Below are 22,012 nucleotides of genomic sequence, written 5' to 3'. Positions count from 1 at the left end.
GATCCAAATGACACCATGTAACTATACCAGGTAAAAAAAAAAAGGTCCCCAAGTATAGATTCTATACCTGTAGTTGTAAGTCTGTTGCTATCGTAAACAGACACAAAAACGCAATTCAGGCGTTTAAGTTTGAGACATTTCTGCTTGTGCCAATAAATGACTTGTGGATCCAGAGTCCAGTTTGACTAAAATGTTATACTTAAGTAATTAAATGCAAAATAGTCTTATAACTTATTTATTTATCAGATAATAGTACTTCTACACCACTGAACAAAATGCATCCACAATAGAGACACCGGTGGGAGGAGAACAGCTGTATATTTATACTCTCATCATTGGCACATTTTTCTAAAGGCACAAAAAAGGATGAACACATAGGAAGCCTTGTACTTACTGTCTATGGCAGATATCAAATACAGAGCTTCTGTGCACCTCTGCTTGCCTTATTAACCTTCAAAGGGTCTAATTTTACAAGAAAACCTGAAAGAAAGAGTTTATACATGGAGTTTTTGCATATTTATCACACTTTATCAAAAAATGTTTACACGCCAAAGCATGGTGGTGTGGTGTATTATCCCACCATTATTTACACAGCATAATAAATATGCCCCTTAGTGCTTGCAGGAAAACAATGCACCATTTTGTTGGTAGTGTGCCTATAGCTCAGCACTAGGTACTGTATATTCAACTGGAAGGGCAGCCTTAATATAATGCTAACTATTCATATCCTGGACCAAATCTATGCAACTGTGGTATGAAGAGCAAGGGATTGCCCTAGTTGTAAAGAGTAATGCTTGCAAGCTACAAATCAAAGTACAATTCAGACAAAGAAAACTTGCCAATTTATCTCAATTTTGTGCACTTTGCATATTACCCATCATGACATTTGCCCTATGATTCTTGGAAACATCTGCCTTGCCAGATACCTCAATAGATAACTAAAAGCAGAGACAAAGATGATGGTGTGGGAATCTGCTACCTTGGCCCAGTAGTTTATATATTGTAAAGAGGTGTGCTTAGTCATTGTAGGCGCAACACCCAGTAATTTTAACTTTAGTTCTCATTTTACTATAACTTATACTATTCTCACAAGCAGTAACTGGGAAGGCTATTAAGTTGCCTTTTTCTTTTACCCAAATATAGCCATAAAATAATCAAGAAAGACAACAACAAAAAAGTAACAGAAGTTTATTCATGTAAATGTAGCCGTGACATCTACTGTTGTCACAATACCCCAGATGTGATGCGGATACAATGTACCTAACATAATATGCCTCCTGCTAATCTCACAGTGTTCTCCATCAAATTAACACCAAATTAAACATTGGGTTATACCCTGTGATGGTTGAGGGAATCATGGTAAAATCCATTTGGAAAGTGATTGATAAGCACCAACCGAATGCAGTTTTCTTCTCTACATATTGCAAAAGTTCATAACACTGTCTTGCCAAACAGACTTTTGCTTAGTCTTCTTTGCAAGTTGTGTGCATAAGGGAAGTCCAGCCAGTGGCCCTTCATCTTTTTAACTGCAAGAACCACTAACACCTGAGAGCCAAGTAGCTTGAAGCATAATCCATAACTTTGGGGCCACTGTTTGCATGCCTCTGCTGTGGTCAGCAAACCCAACTTAACACAATATCCCCATGGCCAATTTTAGTACTTTCTGGGATAATGCAGATTAGTTACCATTATCCAAATATTTCTATCACTGGGTGAATTCCTCTTCATAAAACTAGGGGCAGATTTATTTAGGTTCCATTGGTAATTCACCAACTCAAATTTGAATTTGATGTGAGATTTATCACATCTCAACCCTGGAAATTCATACATTTCAACCCTGGAAACAGTTCTAATTCGAATATTCGCCACCTAAAACCTGCAGAGTTCATGAACAAGTCAATGGAAGATTCGTTGAGCCATTTGGAGATGTTAATTGCCTTCCTGACATTCGAGTTATTTTTCAGAGGAAAACTTGATTTGAATTTTCGGGTCGTTTGTATTCAATCGAATATTAGACATTTGAGTTTTTTCATAAATAACAAAAATTCAACCTTTGATAAATCTGCCTCTTAATATCACAGCAATATGTCTCTGGTGTGTGTTAATGGGCAGCACCAATACAATAAAGATGAAGCTTTTTATTTATAAACAGTGATCCTATTATAGCACTACATGGCCAAAGGTATCCAGATAACTGCCTGACCAACATATTTATCCAAGAGATATGAATATGAAGTTGTTCCTCTCTTTGTTGTTGTTATAAGAACCTGTGTTCTTTTGGGCTTTCCAAGAAAGGGTAGTGCATTGTCGGTAGAATCTGCTTCCACTGTCACAAAGAAGCACAGTATTGGCAAGAATGTCTTTGACCTGTAGCTTTAAGGTTTGCTTTCAATTGAACCACCAGCCCAACTCAATAAGTACAAGCAGCCCAAGCTCTTTATCCATCCTCTTCCAAACGGAACTATTGAAACTACAGATTCAAACAGGTAGCATTCTCCTGGCACCTGTGATACCCAAACTTGTGTGACTTCCAGATGCTTAAGCATGATCCATGACTCCAGAGAAGCATTTTAACTGGGGTTATGTCAAGATTGCAGCTATTGGAGGATTCTGACCATCCAATGAAACACTTGTTGAGATCCAAAGGAAAGGAAATCAACATAGAGTGTTTAACTAAAGACTTGGGGGCAGATTCACTAACTGGTCACCAGTGACCACTTCGCACCCATCGCTACACTTCACCAGACGAAAATTCGCTCAGACAACGATAATTCACTAAAATGCAGAGTTTTGTCGTGGGTGCTGAACGCTGGCGATTTTTCGCTAGCATTACTTCGGCAATGCGAGCAATTCAAAGCGAAGATGTGCTAGCGTTCATTTCTGCCTAGTGCAACTTCGCTAGAGGTCTTGCGCTCAGGTTAATTTGCATATGGCAGGAAATTTAAAGTTGAATGTACGTCTTTATGTTATATGTTGCTGCAAATACATTACATTTCCACTGTTAATTACACAGGTCCAGGGACCCTTATTAAAGAAAATAGAGTTGTTATAATGCCCTACACATGAACCCACTGTATAGTTAATTCTCCATATGTTAGAAAATGTATTGGGGAAACCGGTTACCCAAAAAAACTTTTTTTTAGGACTTTTGCAGCCTATCACTCTGGAAAATGGAAAAGACGCCAGCATTTTTTGAACTTTGATGCTTTTTTCACTCGCAGAATATGATGTAAGTAACAGAAGATTAAGGAAGATCTATGTACTCCATTGCACTTCGCCTGGTCTGAGCTGGCGAAGGCAAGTCTAGCGAAAGAGGTAACGTTCAGTAAAATCTGCATTTTAGTGAGTTTGTGGATTAATGTCCAAGCGCTAGCGCCTATCTCTGTCGCTAGCAAATTGGCGCCTGCGCCCATTAGTAAATCGCCGATGTCCCTGCGTCACCAGCATTTGCTGCTTTGCCCCCAATTTTTATGCACTGTATGCTTTAGTACATGGTTGTCCTGTGGAATAACACTTCCCGACTGAGGGGTTTTGGCCTCCTAGATGTTTGTTCTTCACAATTCATTCATCATTTAGCCAGGCCAGCTCTAGAAGAGCAGAACTGACTTTATAGAAAGGAAGCATCTCCTGATAGTACCACAATGAAAGTCACTGAGCTCTTTACAAACGACACATTCTGTTTGTTGCTGACAATTACGAGGAAACATCCGTGTTAGTAGCGAGTGTCTCTTAAATAGCAATTTACACTAATTTAAAGGGATGTCTGCATACTTTTGGCCATATAGAGTACACGTGATGGCAACGCGCCTCTTAGATTTGTGATCTTGGCGCTCAGTAAAGAATGATTACAATATGTCATGTATACATAGTAAACATATTTATACTTAGTCCACCAATCTAAACATAGAATTGTCAGATTATTGCTTTGCATGTTTAACAGCTAATTGATATGCAAACCAACAGTGCTTCATGAAAGTTGTGCTGCATACCTTTGGAAGGTCTTACATAAGTGGAAACTCTTTCAATGTCATTTGTGGGGTAAATGCTGCAGTTAAGCATTCTGTAATGACTGAAGTTCCGAGTCTGAAACAAATTATAACACTCAGATGCCAAAGAGGCAGCAGAACTCTCTCTGCAAGTACGTTTTGTTTTCTTTCCTGCTGTGTCCTGTTAAATGCTAAATGAAAGTATATATTAAGAAATTTAATATTTATTTTTTTCTTCCAAGCATATTGAAGGTGAGAAGTGTTGAGCATAATGGCTATGATAATTTTCCTCTTCCTGGCTTCTTGTTTCCAGTTGGGTCTTCACCCTTACTGCTCATTGTGATTTCTCAGGAATACCCAGTGCCAGTGAGCTCTATGTTGGAGAGGTTCTATACTGAATAGACGTGTGCTTTTCAAGTCTGCGTTCGACTCCGTATGTGCAATTGTTATTGTAAGAGGATGCAACAGTGAAGGTTATTCTGCAGCTATAAAATAAACACAAAAATCAAATTATAATAACAAAAAAAGCCAGACAGACAACACTCATCAAAATAAGAAATGTAATAACCCACGTTCTGTGACCATATAAAACACCTGTACCATGTGCAGACTGATTTCTGATTTCCCCCAATGTAAAAGTAAAATGTTGTTATTTCTATCCTTGAAAGACACCTGAGGAAGTCATTATTTTGGAAATTTTATTTTGATTTGTAAAGCTGCACTCTGTCTTTCTACATAAGCATTGTGGTTTTTTATTTAGATTTAATTTATTTTTTTATATACATTGCAAGACCTTTTGTGTTTTGTCATCTCCCACAGAACTCTGACATCCTTGTGGCTGCTTTTATTCTGGGGTCACCTTTGCACAGGTGCTTTATTAAGTTTTATACAGATTTTTTTCTGTGTTAATAGATCATAATCTTAATGACACTAATTCAGGTTTGGACTGGGATTCAAAACAGGCCCTGGCATTTCAACTACCCAGAGGCCCAAATCGCCCCTCCATCAGCTCACCAAATAGTGACGGTCTATGGCATCTAAAAGCAGCCCCTCTGGCATTTACCAATACCCACAGATTGCCAGTCCCTGCCTGCACTAATTAAACAATTACTAAATACTCATTTTTGCCACCAAACTCCAATTTGCCATTTGAACCACCATAAATTGCACTTTCAAGGTAAGTTGCAAAAGAAAGAAAAGAGGATCACCATTTTATACCTATCAGTTTCTTAACTTACCATCTCCCCAGCCTTCAGAAACCCCAGCCAAATCGTAATGCTTTTTCCGTAGCTCCCCCAGCTTCTCTCGCTCCTTTTGAAGTTCATTTTCAAGTTCCAGGACCCGCACCTGGCAAAAATACCATAAAAACTATAAGATAACAAGATAATGAGTAATCATGCAACTTACTACCAGCGGAAGCAACTATGTCCTTGCAAGAAGTGTAACTGGCTACTATTTTGCAAAACTATTTCCTTCAATGACCACCTACACTGTACCAAAAATGGTAAAGTTGTTTAAGAACCATCCAAATCTTTATTAGAGTTGCATGTAAAGAAAGGGTCAATACTATAGTTTCTGATTCTCATTGCTGGTCTTCCAACCAATTCCTTGATCTTGCAGAGCAATTTCAACCAGTTCTAGAGTATGACAGCTTCCTCTGTGCAGAATGTGTATTTACAGTGGTACACAGAGGACACAGTTCATGTTCATCTGTAAGTATCCATGTCAAGGTATTCACAAGAGCAGAAAAACTACATTAACTGAGTGAAAGCTCCCTACTGTCATTACCTGAGAATCCATCTCCTGTCGTTTAATCTGTGTCAGAGTCATGCTGGAGAAGTCCATAGTGTCTGTTGAGGGAAGTATTGTAAGTGTGGAATATTATATTTAGCTAATATGAGGACTATTACTATAGACTCATTAAACAACTTGCCTTTTTCCTCAATCTGAGACATAACACACTTCGTAGAAGCCACAACTCCGGCTGCATTTTGATTAACGACTTTGGAGGCCAGTTGGAGTCTAGAAAGGTTCCCACTGTTCTTCTCAGCTTTTACCTGCAGGCAACAATGATGGTTTCATAATGAAATCTACTGGTGACAAAATATGAACTAAACAGAAAACCTCCATGGTGTTCATAAGGGGCCCTGCTATGTAACTCTGGAAGGCTCCTGTGACATGGCTGAAAAGAATAACCAATGCTGATTCAATAAGGATTATTCATGTTATGCTGACATACCACTGCGTTAAAGAAAGAGCATCACAGCTATCATGTTCTTCCTAATCATACTGCGAAAGAATGGTAAATAGTCTTTTGATTTACTGGTACCAAATAGCAATTTGTGACCAATTAAAATGGTATTTGTGCTAATGCTCAGGCCTTCACAAATGTTTCCTTACATAGCATCTGTTAGCATTTTGGAATGTATTAATTACACATCACCCTTTTGCCCACCCTCTGCATGCTTTATATCTGCCTCTTCTCTCTCCCAGTGGTATTAAAGTTCTGCATTTGGCAAATAGCAATCTCAAGCATTTGTTCTGACTCTACCATTCTAACATTTATTGATTTGCTTAGAACTAAATTTGTTCATTTGCTTAAAACTAAATTTCCTTCTACTGCTTCCTGTGCAGCAGTGAAATTGTGGCTACTCTGGGCAAAGCAAAGCAAGATATTGCATGTACAGTCATTTGAAATAGTTTGGGAACCCCTCTCAGCCTGCATAATACTTTACTCCACTTTCAACAAAAACAGTGGTATGTCTTTCATTTCCCAGGAGTACTGGTTGTTTTCTGAACAAAGATTTTCAGTGAAGCAGTATTCAGTTGTATGAAATTAAATCAAATGTGGAAAACTGGCTGTGCAAAAATGTTGCTAATTTGAATGCATGTAACTGCTTCATATGACTGTATGTTCCTGTTCCTTCTATATCCTGTGGTAAAACCATAGGAAATGGAAATTGTCATTTGATCTAATCAGTTATACCTTGGAAGCTGCCACCAACTGGGCTGTACTTGCTGCAATTTCATGAGAACAGACAATGAGGTCTTCAAACTTTCCTTGGCCCTGGACCACAAGGTCTGCTGCATCTCTGTAAAGTTGCAAAAGATGAAGAGTACAAAATAAGAGTCAACGAGTTCTGATTAGAACATTTTTTTACTCAAACATTGAGCATGACATAAAATATGAGCAGACGTCTCCTGTAGTGTCATTATACATACTATGCTGGAAGTCACCCGTAAGAGGAAGCTAATTGGCCACTATTTCCCTAGCTACCTATATATACTAAGCCTGTGAGCCTCTCCACTTTATTGTTAGTAACATCTTTGCAAGCTAAAGAGACATAAAATCCAGACAGCTCAGAAAAGATGTTGCTCTTTAGGAACATGTAGAACAGAAATATTTGACCTTGACCTAAATAGAAATCAAAACCTAAACATGGTATGGGTATCCTCCATCCTAAAGTTAAAAAAAACCATGGAATTAGAATTATTATTATTTATTAACATAGGTACAAATGTGCACCGGTGTAACAACCCATAGGGGGTTATTTATCAATCCGAATTGATCTCAATATTTTCTGCTTCAAACTCCAATCAAATCCCCTCAGGGAAAATCAGATTTACACGCTTTTTTCTGATTTTTCATCTGCTTTTCACGTTTTTTTTTGGGGATTTTTCACTTGAAAACTTCAGGGTATTGCACGAAACCCAGTGCACATCAAAAAAATCATTGGGACGTCTCCCATTTACTTATATGCAACCTCGACAGGTCTGAGATGCGTACTCAGGGTTTAATAAATTCCGAAAAATTTGTGATTTTTTTTAAAAGTCCGATTTTATAAAAAAAAAAATCAAATTTTTTTTGTGATTTTTGCATTCAGAGTTTAGTAAATAACCTTTTTAGAGTCCAGACACCCTGATTAGTTAATTGCAATGTCTTATTATGCAGATGGTTCAGTTGAGTTTATACTTTGAAAGCAGAAATACTTACACCATAACTGTAGCTCCCCAGCCCACAGCTTTTGATGCTGAGATCAGCCCTTCTGTCCAGCGAGAATTCTTAGCATAAAATTCCTTTTGAGATGCTGCACCCTGCAGGACAATCTGCTTATTATTGTCACTTCATGAAATAGTTTTTTGTTAAGCTACCTAGTCTCTTTCTTCAGTTATCCACATTGCCTGTTTCTGGATTTACCAATTAAAAATGTACTCCAAATAAGAAGTGAAACATATCATCTAAATTCTTTTATTAGGCAGTACAAAACTGTTATCATGACAAGATATCCCTGCAAATTTTCTATCCTGAACTGATATTTTGTACAAAAGCAGTAACAATAATCACAGCTCCTTTTTCCCCACAAATGTGGTGCGAATAACAAAGTTGATCTTACCCTTCCACTTTCAACAATCTCTTTCTGTAGGTCTTTAGATGCCAATATCAAAGCTTGTATCCCCTGCATGAGATCTGTGCATGATCCCAGAATCCTACATGAGGGGGAAAAATATAAAACAGTTCTATATACAGTACGCCGGCTGTTCATGCAAACTTGAATACACTTTATATTAGGGATGCACAGAATCCAGGATTCGGTTTGGGATCCAGGCAGGATTCAGCCTTTTTCAGCAGGATTCGGGCAAATCCTTCTGTCTGGCCAACCCGAATCTGAATTTGCATTTGCAAATTAGGGAATGGGGAGGGAAATCATGTGACTTTTTGTCACAAAACAAGGAAGTAAAAAATGTTTTCCCATTCCCAATTTTTTTTCCTAAATTAGGATTTGGTTTGGTATTCGGCCGAATCTTTCGCAAAAGAATTCAGGGGTTCGCCTGAATCCAAAATATTGGAGATATATATATATCTCCATAGTCCGCGCACGCTATCTTAGTGCTAATCAATGTCGGGTGCTGTGCTGTGGTTGAAAAATTCACAGAAACAGAGGATAGCACTCACACCGATTCTCCTTTTCTCCAAAAAATTTATTTGAGTACCAAAAAGTTACATCTGGTTTACATCGACGTTTCGGTTGTGTTCTTCGGTCGATGTAAACCAGATGTAACTTTTTGTGCTCAAATAAATTTTTGTGAGAAAAGGAGAATCGGTGTGCGTGCTATCCTCTGTTCCTGTATATATAATATATATATATATATATATATATATATATATATATATATATATATATATATATATATATATATATATATAATCTTATTGAGAAATCCGACGTATATGCAAAACTTTGGACCGTGCACCCAGATTTAATTGAAAGATTCCGGATTAGAGTGCGGCTGCCACAAGTTGACTATATACATATATGAGCTATCAGAATATGACAATTTCATGGGATATCGACCCTGCAGCTGAGCACTTCAGCAAGTAAAGTCATAAGTTGAGTCAGAACTTTGAATCTTTAATTACACTCTTCTAACCCACTAAAACTGGTGCAAACTGGTCATTAACTTGAGTAACAAAACTAAATGCAATTATATTGTCAGCCTACATTGCAACAGCTAAAAGTCAAAACAGATGTGGCTGATATATATAACATACACACACTTCATCAAAAGTCCTGTTCTTACCTTTCATTTACTTGTAATTTTACTCCAGTATCATCAGTTCGGGATTTAGTTAACATTTCCTGTGAATCAAGTGAAAAAAAACACAATCAAGTCTCTGGTATAGTAGCGGTACCCTACAGCTGCCAGTACAGGTATGGGACCAGTTATCTAGAATGCTTCCAGGTAAGGGGTATTTTCATAATTTGGATTTCTATACCTTAAGGGGCAGATTTATCATGGGTCGAATTTCTAATTCATGGTAGTTTGTAAAAACTCCCAAAAACTCATATGAACGCGAAATTCGGAGAAAAAAATGATCAAAATTTTTTTAAAAAAATCAAATTTTTCAAATTCGGGTGAATGGGATTGACCCGCAAATTCGAATTTGAATCGAATTCGATTCAAGTTTTTTCTCAAAAAAAGGCTGCAAACATCTCCAAATTAATTCCAGGACGTCCCCCATAGGCTAAAACAGCAATTCAGCAGGTTTAAGGTGGCGAATAGTCGAATTCAAATTCTTAAAGGGCAAGTACATGATAAATTCCAAAAATCGAATTCGAATTTTTTTTAAAAACTCAAATCGAATTTGAACTATTCCCTAGTCGAATTCCACTTAAATTTTAACAGCCTCTGGGTTTAATAATAATAATTTAATCATGAAAAAATCTTTTTTCGTTTTTTCCCCTAAGAAAAAATTGTGTTTTTCCCTTTAAAACTCCGACCAAAAATGGACTTTAATAAATAACCCTCTACATACTTCACACTGTGGTTATACACTCGAAGTCAATATATTGTGTGCCATGTATGTCCCACTGGTGCTCCGTCCTCAGACCATCTATTCCATTAAGTACCATCAACGTGGGGGACAATTGCAGGATTACTGCTAATGTGCACGTTTATTGCAATTCACAGTGTGGATTGCAATAAACTTGCACATTAGCAGTAATCCTGTATTTAACCCCCTACATACTGTAAACTCAATAGGATTATTTTGCCTCTTATAAGGATTGATTATATCCTAATTAGGATAAGGTACAATTTTATTATTGTAGAAAAAAGGCATTTTTTAAATTCTGAGCTCTCTGGAAAACATGTTTCGTATAAAACTTGCTTTAATGGAAGGTTAACCCTCAGTTAAGTTCTATCATAATCACTGCCTTTAGCAAACAATGAAAGCGTATCTGTTTAGGCACCATTAAGATATAAGGCCAGATGGTGGTTACTGTTTAAATATAATGAAATGTAAGTGTTACACTGCACACCCGGAATCTACTCACTCTGCAGTAGTGGTTCTCCATTGACCCGGCAAGGTCCTTTAGCAACAGCAGCTTTTTGTTCACGGATGCGCACACACACAAATTTCTGCATTGGGGAAAGTGCCCCTTTTTTATTTATTTATATCACCAACATCAACGTTTCGGGGGGTACAACCACCCTTCATAAGGATCCTGATGAAGGGAGGTTGTACCCATGTAGGTGATATAAATCAATAAAGAGCACGCACTTTCCCCAATGCAGAAATTTGTGAGTGTGCGGATCCATGAACAAAAAGCTGCTACTGTTTAAATATGGTAGACAGCACAGATGGTGACAGATGTTCCTGCGCTGGCATATAGACGGTTAGGGACAGATTTATCAAGGATCAAAAAACTTCGAAATTCGAATTCAAAAAGACCAACCGAAATGAAGTCAAAGTTTTTTTTGGTCTAAATGGTCCGTTTTCCATCATACGAATCGAAGGAATATCGCATTTGATCAAATTCAATTCTAAGTTTTTCCCCAAAAAAAACCTTCGATGGTTCAAAGTCCACCAATTGACTCCAAATAGGTTCGACATCGAATTTTTAAAGAGACAGTACATGATAAATTTCGATATTCGAATTGCTTTCAAATTCAAATTGAATTTGGACTATTCCCTAGTCGAAGTACATAAAAAATAGCTCGAAATTCGAATTTTTTTCATTCGAAACTTTACCTGGACCTTTGATAAGTCTGCCCCTAAGTGTTCCATTAGTCTTATTTTAGATAGGGGCTTAATTAATTAAGAAACATTGCCCTTTCTGAAGGAAAGCTTTTATTGACAACTTATAGAATTGACTGACTGGCTCCTTCGTGTGGCCATTGAACTGAGAACATGAACAAGTGAAAGCACACTTAATAAGCTAAAGGAAACTTGTAGAATCGTATATCTCACTTCAATCCTAGTGGCAGCTGTCTCTACGGCTGCTGCAGTGGCAGCCATTTCTTTCTCTACAAGATCTCCCAGCTTTTCTTCTCTGATATCCAGCGAAGGAGGTCGCAGCTCCTACAAAAAATAGGAAGAAGACATTAGATTCTGAATTACTATTTAGCTTGCAGACAATGGGTTGATACCGGACTTAAAAGTTTAAAAGACAGTATACTCTCTATCCACGTTTGAGAGCTGCTTCATTCAAGGGTACACCATGGAACCGTTCTGCCCTTTCATGTCGATTTGGCAACTGGATAGAATTCTATGAAAAATATTTCATACATTACGTACTGTTTAGATAACTATGTATGGCAGTTCCCACTTAAAGAAGAAGGAAAGTCTAAATCACTGTGTGTGAGCACAACGGACCGATCCTCTTCTTTTTAAAGTAACAGTAACACCAGAAAATGTTTTAAAGTAATGGAAATATCATGTAGTGTTGCCCTGCATTGGTAAAACTGATCTGTTTGCTTCAGAAACACTACTATAGTTCATATAAACAAGCTGCTGTGTAGCAATGGCGTAAATTGAAAAAAGGCTATATGGCACAGGTTAAATAGTGGATAACAGATAACATTATGTTCTACAGAGCTTATCTGCTGTGTAACCTGAGCCTTTTCTCCTTTGAATGGCTGCCCCCATTGCTACACAGCAGCTTATTTATATAAACAATAGTAGTATTTCTGAGCGGTTTTACCAGTGCAGGGCAACACTGCATTATTTTTCTATTACTGTATTAAAACACTTTAATTTTTTGATGTTACTGATCCTTTAGTCCAATACCTCTAGGCATGAGCAGTAGAGTAAAATAGCTAGCTTTTTTGCTGAAATTCAGCTTTTAACATGTGCACACATGCAAACAAAGAATAAATGCAAAGAGGAAAGCTCTGTCTTGGTTGCACAGGCATGTCCTGGGAAAGTGCAGTTTTCTGCTAACAAGAGAACTGGGAATCAGGTATGTCATTACAACTACTGCTTAACATCTGACATTCCCCAGAGATGGTGAACTATTTGTGGCAGCATTTGCATATTCAATTATATGGTCAATCATAAGCACATATGTAAATATGGCAAGGGAACTGCTCTCCCTAATGTTAGCAACTATACAGTACCTTAAACTACAGACCTACCTATATTAAAACCATTTTACAATAAGTCAAGGGACCACCCATGTCACAAATAGTGAATTTTTTTATGGTTGGAGTGAGGGTGGGGTTAGTAATTTTCCTTCTGAAGAAGCGTGGCGCCCCACGTGAAAGGTGTTAAGGATCAGCAGCAATTTTAATTGTACAATTGTCAATTTCATGTTATTTTGTGAGTATGCCCAGTTGCTGGGGCACATTAATTTTAAATAAATACATCTGCACTATCATATATTTCTTCTTTTTATGAACATTGCGTGAATACTCAAGGACATCTTGGAGTCAGCACCAGTTTTCTTGATGTGTACATACTTCTGTTGAGTAGGCAATTTCACCAGAGGTGGGCTGATTTACCATCAGCACATGGCACTTTTTAAACAAGTTTCAAGTAATTAACACAGCACAGTGTGTTGCACTTGGCACTTTAATATACAAATTTAAGGTACTGCACCATAGTATCCATTCTGGTGCTTCCCTACAGAGATTTGTTTTGCAAATAAATAAGAATCTCTGTGCAGCACGCTGTATGGCAATATATTTCATTAAAGGAGAAGGAAAGGTTAAAACTAAGTAAGCCTTATCAGAAAGGTCCATCTAAATATACCAGTAAACCCCCAAAGTAATGCTGCTCTGAGTCCCCTGTCAAAAGAAATACTGCATTTCTTTCCTTCTATTGTGTACTCATGGGCTTCTGTATCAGACTTCCTGTTTTCAGTTTAAACCTCATTGCCCTGGGCAAAAGCATGCTCAGTTTGCTCCTCTCCCCCCACCCCTCCCTTCTCTACTGTAATCTGAGCCCAGAGCAGGGAGAGACTCAGGCAGGAAGTGATGTCACACCATGTTAATACTGCAGCTCCTATCCTAAACAAACAGAGATCTTCTAGAGCTTTTTACTCAGGTATGGTAAAATATTCTACAGAATAAATGTAGCATTTTAGCTTGCACTATTGCAGCTAATCTATTGGCAATAAAATGCCTCTGTAGCTTTCCTTCTCCTTTAAGCAAAATAATAACTTGCTAATGAATGGAGTATAAAATGATATTCATAACCAATTACTAATACCATAGCAAACAGGAGTCAGGGTCTGACCCTGTTGCCCAGATATAGCTAATAAGCACTGAAAAATGAATTGCTGCTCTGCAGGGGATAATGCAGAAATTCCCAGAGAAGACTAGAGAGAAATGTAATTGCGATCAAGATCTCTGGACCAGAACAGAATTGGGGAAAGTCTTCAGAGGGCTTTACTGTAATTACTTTTTTTTTATAATTGTACACATTTCTTCTTAAAATGAAACTACAACAGACATTCTACAACAGATTCCCTCCTCAGGGAAAACCTGGGATTGACTATAAAAGGATTAATGATTTGATCTCCTGCTTCCTCACTGGGGATACACATATTCATGTAACCTATATTAGTATGACTTGGGGTTGCCTATAGTAATGAATATATGGGGGGGCCTTATTTATCAAAATCTGAATTTTTCAGATTTTTTTGTTTATTAAAAAAACATCTGACCAAACTAGAATCCACGAGTGGACCTTATTTATTATTAAAAATTCCAGAAAAGCTTGAATTTTTCTGATTTTCGCCCACAAAAGTCCAAAATAGATTTTCAGGCTATTTCCAGCACAGAGCATAGGAACTTCCAAATAAGATAGGAACCTCTCCCATTGACTTATATACAACCTCCCTAGGTCTGAGAAGCCTGATTTTCAGATTCTGACTTTTTCCATCCCCAAGGTATAATAAATCTCGAAAAAATTTGTTTTTTTCCCACAAAAAATTCTGATTTTATAGTAAAAAAAATTGAATTTTTTGAGTTTTTGGCATTCGGACTTTAATAAATAACCCCCTTAATGTTGGGCTGCTGGAATATAATCCAATAATAATAAAACAGTACCACCAAATATATACAGTACTAAAATGATACTCAGTGGCTAATAAAAACATCTAAAGAAACAGTGCTGCTATTTTTCCTATGAGTGTGGACACAAAGCAATCTTTACTGATTTCTCAGGTATGCCTTCCAACAAGGACCATTCCTATGTGAAGTAACATCAGACAATCTACAATGTGTTGCATGAGAGCATACAAGGAAAGTGAACTCCAGGAAGTGAAGACATCTGCATGCTGTTCAGATATAAAGTACCCTGAGACAGTGAGTTTCTTACAGAAGAAGCAGGGTAAACAGTTGCCTCTCCCAGCCACATTTCTGCATGAGAATTCTATCACATAAAATAGCCCCATATTTAAAACAAATAAACACACACTATAGGGGTGCAAATTATATGGATATATCACACCAGAACAAAATTTCAATTGTGATGTTGGAAAAACAGGAATTGTCTGATGAGCTGCTTTAACCCATGACACTTTGTAATTTTTCCTACCTATAAATACATTTTAAAACAGTACATACAATGGGGCAGATTTACTAAAGGGCAAAGTGGCCGTCGGTAGCGAGAATTCACTAGAAATCGAATCTGCAGGGACATCCCCAATTTACTAACAGGCGTAGAGGACAATTCTCTAGTGAAAGAGACCGTTGCTAGCGTAGTTTTGCGCCCTATCGGCAGGTGAATTTTTGCTCAGGCAAAGGATAGTTACTCCGCAAATCTTACAGAACATTAACTCTTTCGCAAGAGTTTCTATCACCACCTTAGACCTGGCAAACTGATAAAATGAAACTATATCCTCCTCAATTTTATGTCAGTGACATCATATCCTGTATGCCGGAAAGTCATAAAAGTTCTAAAAAAATAGTGTTTTTTCACATTTTAAAGCGGGATTGGCTTCAAAAGTACTAACTATTAAACATTTTTGTGTTAATATTTTTTTCCAACCATTTGAGGGGCATGCCACATTTGTTTTAGGATGGACTCATGTCTTTTGTCTTTATTTTGCTTCTTTGGACATTTGTAATACTACAGAATGTGGCCACTTCAAGCATTTGCACCAACATCTCTTATATATGACCTGCAAGTACCTGCCCTAATCAAACTGACCTAAGCGTAAGAGTACTAACGAAGTTTCGCTAGGCAGAAATGAACGCTAGCAAAAGTTCACTATGAAATGCTCACACTGACGAATGAAAGCTAGCTAAACTTCGCCAGCGTTCGGCTACAGAGACGCAACTTCGCATTTTAATGAAGAAACTGCTTGAAGTTGCGCAGTTTGCAAGAACATTTTGTACCTTTCACGAATGTTTATGATATGTGAGAGGAAAGTTGATTTTGAAAAGCCAAAAGAAGCAATTTCTGTTTTCAGTTTTCATATTAAACATTTGCACAGTGGGGGGGAGTTTACATTTGGCAGTAATTTATGCTTAATGTGGAGTACTGAGCAAAATTACTTTCATCTGCTGCTACACAACTGCCCATGTACTATGAAATCTAAAGTTCTCCAGTATATGGAATGTTCCTTGTGCTTTAGCATAGAGCATGGTTATGCAACCTTATTAAACATGACCAGTGCCATCTACTGCTTCCTGAATACGTGTGCTCTGACAGGTATGGTGGAATTTCTCAGCTTACATACAGCGGATTTTGGTGCAAAAGTGAATACTTTAGCATGTGTGTGTGTGTGTGTCCCCTGGCAGGCTAAACCTATTCCTGACAGCAAACACACATTTAGCAGCAGAATGCAGCCAAAACAACCTATCTGCAATTTAACTTGCTCCCATGGGATTTGTTCAGCCTGCACTTTGCACTTTGTGTTACATTCACAAGCAGGTGGTAAGTACAAGGCCCCACTGCATTTTGATGCTTCAAGAGAAAGCCCAAGTACCACCCACACACCTGCCATTTATAAATACATTGATGATGTGCTGTATTTATGGGAGGGTACTGGACTTAGTTATCTTTGATCTAACCCTATGGTTGCTAATCGTGGGGGCAGGGTGCAAAGTGCAAAGAACATGGCATCTGTCTGTGAAGGTTCTCATTCATGCAGATTATGGTATATCTAGACAGAATAATAAGACAAATCAACTGTACTTGCTGTATTTTCTTTTTCCTTGAAGACGTTTCGCTAGTCACCTGACTGGCTTTCTCAATTCAAATTGACCTGTACAAAATTATTTGTGGTTCTATACCCTGGGCAGCATAATCTGTTTAGTAAACCCAGCACGGGGTCAGAGACCACATGGAGGTAAGAAACAAGGAATATATAAGAAAATAGAAAAAACAAGTTTGAACAGATACGGGGGAGGTCTTTGACCCGTGCTAGTTTAATAAAACATTGTATGCTGATTGGCGTAAGAATTCAGGTGATATATAACCACAAATGTTTTTGTTACAGGTCATTCTGAATTGAAAAAGCCAGTCGGATGACTAGCAAAACGTCTTCAAGGAAAAAGAAAATATAGCAACTCCAGCTGATTTGAGTTATTACTATAGATATAAAATGGAATCCGTTTTCCATGATATTCATTGCTTTGCGACCAAACCCATAGAATGGAAACCTCTGATTCTAAGTGTGAAAAAATAAAGCTGGTTTTATACAGTTCAACTTACAAGGCACAGGTATTATGATTCATAAGGTATATAGCATTATGTTTCTGTAGCAGGAGCTTAACATATTAATAAAAGCCTACCTGAGCAATCTCAGTTATATGTTTCAATGCTGCAGTTACTCTACTGCAGTCAACCTTTCCTTCGGTCTCATTCTTTCGAAGGCTGGAGAGGTAGCTAAGAGCTTCTGTACCACATGTCCGGCAGCCGTCACTCAACCCTGAAGGGAAATAGACTCATATGAAATAGAAGTGCTAATCTGCCTTTTAAACTGGAGTAAAAAAACAAGTAGTTTATGAAGGCAGATGGTGCTACATGGTATATGGAGCATTTTACACCCAGAAATACATTTACATAGGTAAGCATTGAAATCAGGAAAGCATGTCAGTAAAAGCTTATAGTCATTAACAAAACACCATAGGTGACATTGCCCTAAAAAAGAACTCAGTACTAGGGGTAGACAGAAGAGGCATGTGCCTAGGGAGCAATGGTGGTAGTGGGGTGCTAGGCATGTAATGGCCCCCTCTGCCTGCTCGTTGGTAATTCTCAGTGAATCTATGCATGCGCTAACAAACACTCTGGTATTCCCTTGAAGCAAATGTGAGCATGATGATCACGCTCGTTCACACATGCACACTGGGGAAAGGCATGGTGGTCCAGGCAGGCTTAGACCAGGGCTGAAATAATGAAGGGTCAAAGGCCTAGAGGCCCTAGACAAAGCAAAACAAGAAAATGCCATAGACAGTCACTATTTATTGGGAAAGGAATATTAGAGGAATAAAAAATAGATTTTATTCCTCTAGAACTTGACATGTGCTCCAGTTGTTCAATATACAGTATATAAATTATCTACAGTATGTAATGGCTATTTTCTATTAATCTCTTTTTTTTTTTTTGAAAAGTTTTTGAAAAGTTGGAAAGCCAAAGGGATCACTTTAGACCCCAATGTAAAATGATGGACTTATATATGAAAGCTAATTGTTTTGACTGCTTCTCTCTACAATAAAACTGGGATTTTATTTATCCTGCTACCTGATTTAAATGAATGAAAAATGGGCTGCCTTATGGCAGATGCTGCTGAGGTGAAGCAGACACTGTTCAAACATTCTGAAGGATGCCAAGTATCTGCAGACTGTCTCCTTCTAAGAGCAATGTGACACATAATGTGCAATAGTGTTATATCATGAAACCTCAAGTGGTGCATATTACTCCAGGAATAGACATTATTGATACTAGACAAATCTACACATGGCCGCTTAATAATTGTTTTCTTTATATGTGTATTTGGTGAATAGGCATATACCCTTATGACAAATGAGTGAAGTTGCCTTATTTATGTGCATGAGGCAGAAAATTATATACAATAAAGACATAAAAATAGGCATGCTGACAGGGCTGATCCTTGGTTATGGCAGCGAGAGAGCATTTACTTTGGGCCCCCAGCCTCAGAGGAGCCCTTTGATGGCCGCATGAATTATTACATCCTGTACATTAGGTTGCTCTATTTTGCCGGCTGTTAAACCACAACCTGCAGATATTCTCCAGCATCTGCAAGCAAAATGTACATTCCGCTATTTTACATTACTCACTGTCGAATGTTGTTGTCTGAGCTCCCTGAATAATGACATGACTTATCCGATGTGCAAACTGAACAAGAGGTAGAAGTAACAAGCTTATATCTGCATGAAAGGAAACAGAAAGCAGAGGAATATGGTTACGTTGTTTCTACCATTATAATGCCACTTATATATATAAATCTGCCTCTGTAATAAACAGCAAGTTGGTGTACAAATTGTATGCAGCAATGTAATGCTAAAGTTCCATATCCTAAGGACAAATGGTTTTACCTTGTGTGAGCTAAATAACAATGATTCCTGTAGTGTAATGAAAATGGTATTTAGGTCTGTTAGCCTTATTACTAATACGAATTTTAATTTAAATTTTATCTAAAATAGTGAACACTCTGTGCTTGAATCTTGTCACTTCTGGAGCTTGGTGTTAAAATGACTGCGTTCGATTCTTTAGACCCAAGTGCACTGCAGCGATTGACAAAGGCTGCTTTGGGAAATCACTTGCGTCAACAGGTGAACTGGACCTATTTCAGAACAGGAGGCAGGATGCATTGAGCACTGCTGAAATCAACTATATGTGCAAAGAGCACCTTTTGACACAAGTTCCTTGCGATGCGTTACTTTTGGGAAACTGCATTTAGAGGCCATACATGACCATTTGTGTGTTTTCTCCATTACTGGTAAAAAAATGTAGTGTTGTAGCTATTATACTTCTACATTTATTTTGGACCACAATTACCATTTTCCTGCCACTGAGATACTTGAAGCTTGAGTATAATAATCATGGAACAATGTAGCTGACTTATTTTATTCTCACGTATATTTCCATCCTTCTACCTTCCCACCAGATGGCTCAGCTTCTACTGTGAACAACAATATCCAGCATATCCTATCACCTGACAGCTAGACCTGTAGTTAAAAAAGATATATGTTTGCTGCCTCCGTTCTGCTAGGACTTATTAGCTGCTTTTATGTACCTGAAGGGTCTGCCATATGAGATTTCCAGGCTTCCTCCATTTTTTCTGTACTTTGCACTGCTGCCAGGGTTCTTGTGATGAGAAAATCTGCATTAAAAAAGGATAAAAAATATGGAGAGACATAATTTAGCAACTGTTATAATGAATTCCACACAGCACATAAAATACAGTTAGGGCAGTTAAAATGTATAGATAACAGATTATGGCTATCATTATCTCTAGATAACAGTCTCTGTTTTCTATGAATGCATGGCTTGCAGTAACAGTACCTTTAGAGGAGCAGAATGGCCTTAGAATTATTATTATGATTAACATGTGTTTATTAAAGCAGCAACATATTTTGCAGCACTGTACAACACAAGGGTGTATACATCATACATGCAAATAGTAATGGATACAGAAGATGGCCTTGCTGAATAAATATTACAGTCTAAAAATTATGGTAAAAATTATGTTTATAAAAGCAGAATAATACTTTCAGTTTACTGGGCTGCACTAGTGAGGTATGCTTACCTGTAGATATAGTTCCACTTGAATATTGGGGTTCATCTAATTGTCTCATCGATTCCTGAATAATGGACTCAGCTTCCTGCAGCACACGATCAATAACACTCTCCTTCAGCTCCATAACCCTTACCTGACCCTCCTGTAAGGCAGACATGTACGGTGGACATACAGTCTTAAAATATTACATTATATATTATAATAAAAATAACCATTACATTTCATATTGAATAGAAAATGTGCCTTATCAATTCTATCTTAGTGCTATGCCGGCAATTTGCCTTTCTCCTGGCCTCCCAAATGCAGAATCTTATTCATGCATGTGCAGTAAAGCAAACCCAGCACGTGGCTAACATAACGTCACTCTTGAGGGAAACAGGCTTTAACTATCTTTAAAATAATGAGATGAAAAACCCATAATATATAAGAAAGCAGAGACAATAAGGGTTGCTTATTTAGCAAGAGCACTAATGAGCACTAATGAGTGCAAGACTACAACCCTTACTACATATGTAGAGAGCACTTCTCTCTGAGTTCTGAATGACATGCGAGTTTGGGGATGTGCAGAAGAGACCTGCAGCAATTCATCTAGGCTGGAAGGCAGCATGCATAATGCAAGGAAATAGCAGCTTTTTTACAAATTGCACTTCGATTTTGTAAATGATCGCTAATAATTAGTTATGGGTGAATCTATGCCGTTTTGCCGAATTACTTGCGAAACACAATGAAGTCAATGGGCATCAAAACAATTTTGACGCAATCATCATTTTTTATACACACGACTTTTTTGTCCAAATGCATTAAAGTAAAAAAAATTTTGCTGGTGGCAAAACGCAGAAATTCACTGCAAATGTGTGCCTGGTGAATTTATTTGCCCATCACTACTAATAAAAAGTAATGATCTTGAAACATACTGTAATTTGATTAATAAGTGCAAGCATGATCATGAAATACAGCCTGCATTCATGTATTTCTTAACTACATACATCTCTATTATACATCTCCTTATCTAAGTTCTCAGGCCCGCATGTTGTCCAGCTAATCAAAACTAACCACACAGTTTCACTTATGTAAATGTAATGAGATGCACTTAATAATCAATAAACTCTGAACAGTCTTTGCTAAAGAATTGTGACAAGCTTGATAATGATTTACTTGCTTAGAGGCTTCTATGCTTGCTTTCAGAAGATGGACTTCTTGTTTTCTGTACTCCAGTGCCCCTTGTAGCTGATCCATCTCTTGTATTTGCTCGTGTGCCTATTTAGAGTAGAACCTTGTATTAGTCACACATTAGTCACAGCAAAATAATTCTATAACTTTAGCCTTTACAACCAATGAGTGTTCTTTAAATTGTTCTCTTGCAAAAATACATAAGGAAAGAAACTATACCTACAACTGAGCAGAGTATTCCTTCCTTCAACAATGGCACTTCTGCATGTGAGAGGATACTGCCTATTGTTGACCTCTGATGATGTATGTATAGAAGTGTGTATAAAGTGTCTGATATTTTCGTGAATAAAAGTTTTT

General features: G+C 37.6%; 1 protein-coding gene across 5 annotated transcripts in view; it reads right to left on the bottom strand.

Moving 5' to 3' along the window:
- Positions 1 to 3,171: 3,171 nt before the first annotated feature.
- The window catches only part of hip1.S (huntingtin interacting protein 1 S homeolog), a 68,556-nt gene continuing 49,715 nt past the window's right edge, over positions 3,172 to 22,012 (bottom strand). For 4 of the 5 annotated variants that reach the window (XM_041583698.1, XM_041583697.1, XM_018249131.2 and 1 more), the window contains 14 exons: positions 21,641 to 21,742; positions 20,495 to 20,627; positions 19,982 to 20,068; positions 19,023 to 19,112; positions 17,517 to 17,653; positions 11,740 to 11,850; positions 9,567 to 9,625; positions 8,381 to 8,474; positions 7,981 to 8,081; positions 6,973 to 7,078; positions 5,920 to 6,043; positions 5,775 to 5,836; positions 5,225 to 5,333; positions 3,172 to 4,471 (listed from right to left, as the gene is read on the bottom strand). In XM_041583698.1, coding sequence (XP_041439632.1) covers positions 4,461 to 4,471; positions 5,225 to 5,333; positions 5,775 to 5,836; positions 5,920 to 6,043; positions 6,973 to 7,078; positions 7,981 to 8,081; positions 8,381 to 8,474; positions 9,567 to 9,625; positions 11,740 to 11,850; positions 17,517 to 17,653; positions 19,023 to 19,112; positions 19,982 to 20,068; positions 20,495 to 20,627; positions 21,641 to 21,742 — 1,326 coding nt within the window. In that variant the 3' untranslated portion in view covers positions 3,172 to 4,460. Of the gene's footprint in view, positions 4,472 to 5,224; positions 5,334 to 5,774; positions 5,837 to 5,919; positions 6,044 to 6,972; positions 7,079 to 7,980; positions 8,082 to 8,380; positions 8,475 to 9,566; positions 9,626 to 11,739; positions 11,851 to 17,516; positions 17,654 to 19,022; positions 19,113 to 19,981; positions 20,069 to 20,494; positions 20,628 to 21,640; positions 21,743 to 22,012 lie in introns of those variants that run through there. The other variant, XR_005965778.1, reaches the window with a different exon arrangement.

This window comes from Xenopus laevis, chromosome 2S (genome assembly GCF_017654675.1).
Source record: "Xenopus laevis strain J_2021 chromosome 2S, Xenopus_laevis_v10.1, whole genome shotgun sequence".
Lineage (NCBI taxonomy): Eukaryota > Metazoa > Chordata > Amphibia > Anura > Pipidae > Xenopus > Xenopus laevis.
The sequence above is the reverse complement of the archived record's forward strand: the minus strand, read 5'-3'. Positions and strand labels throughout refer to the sequence as shown.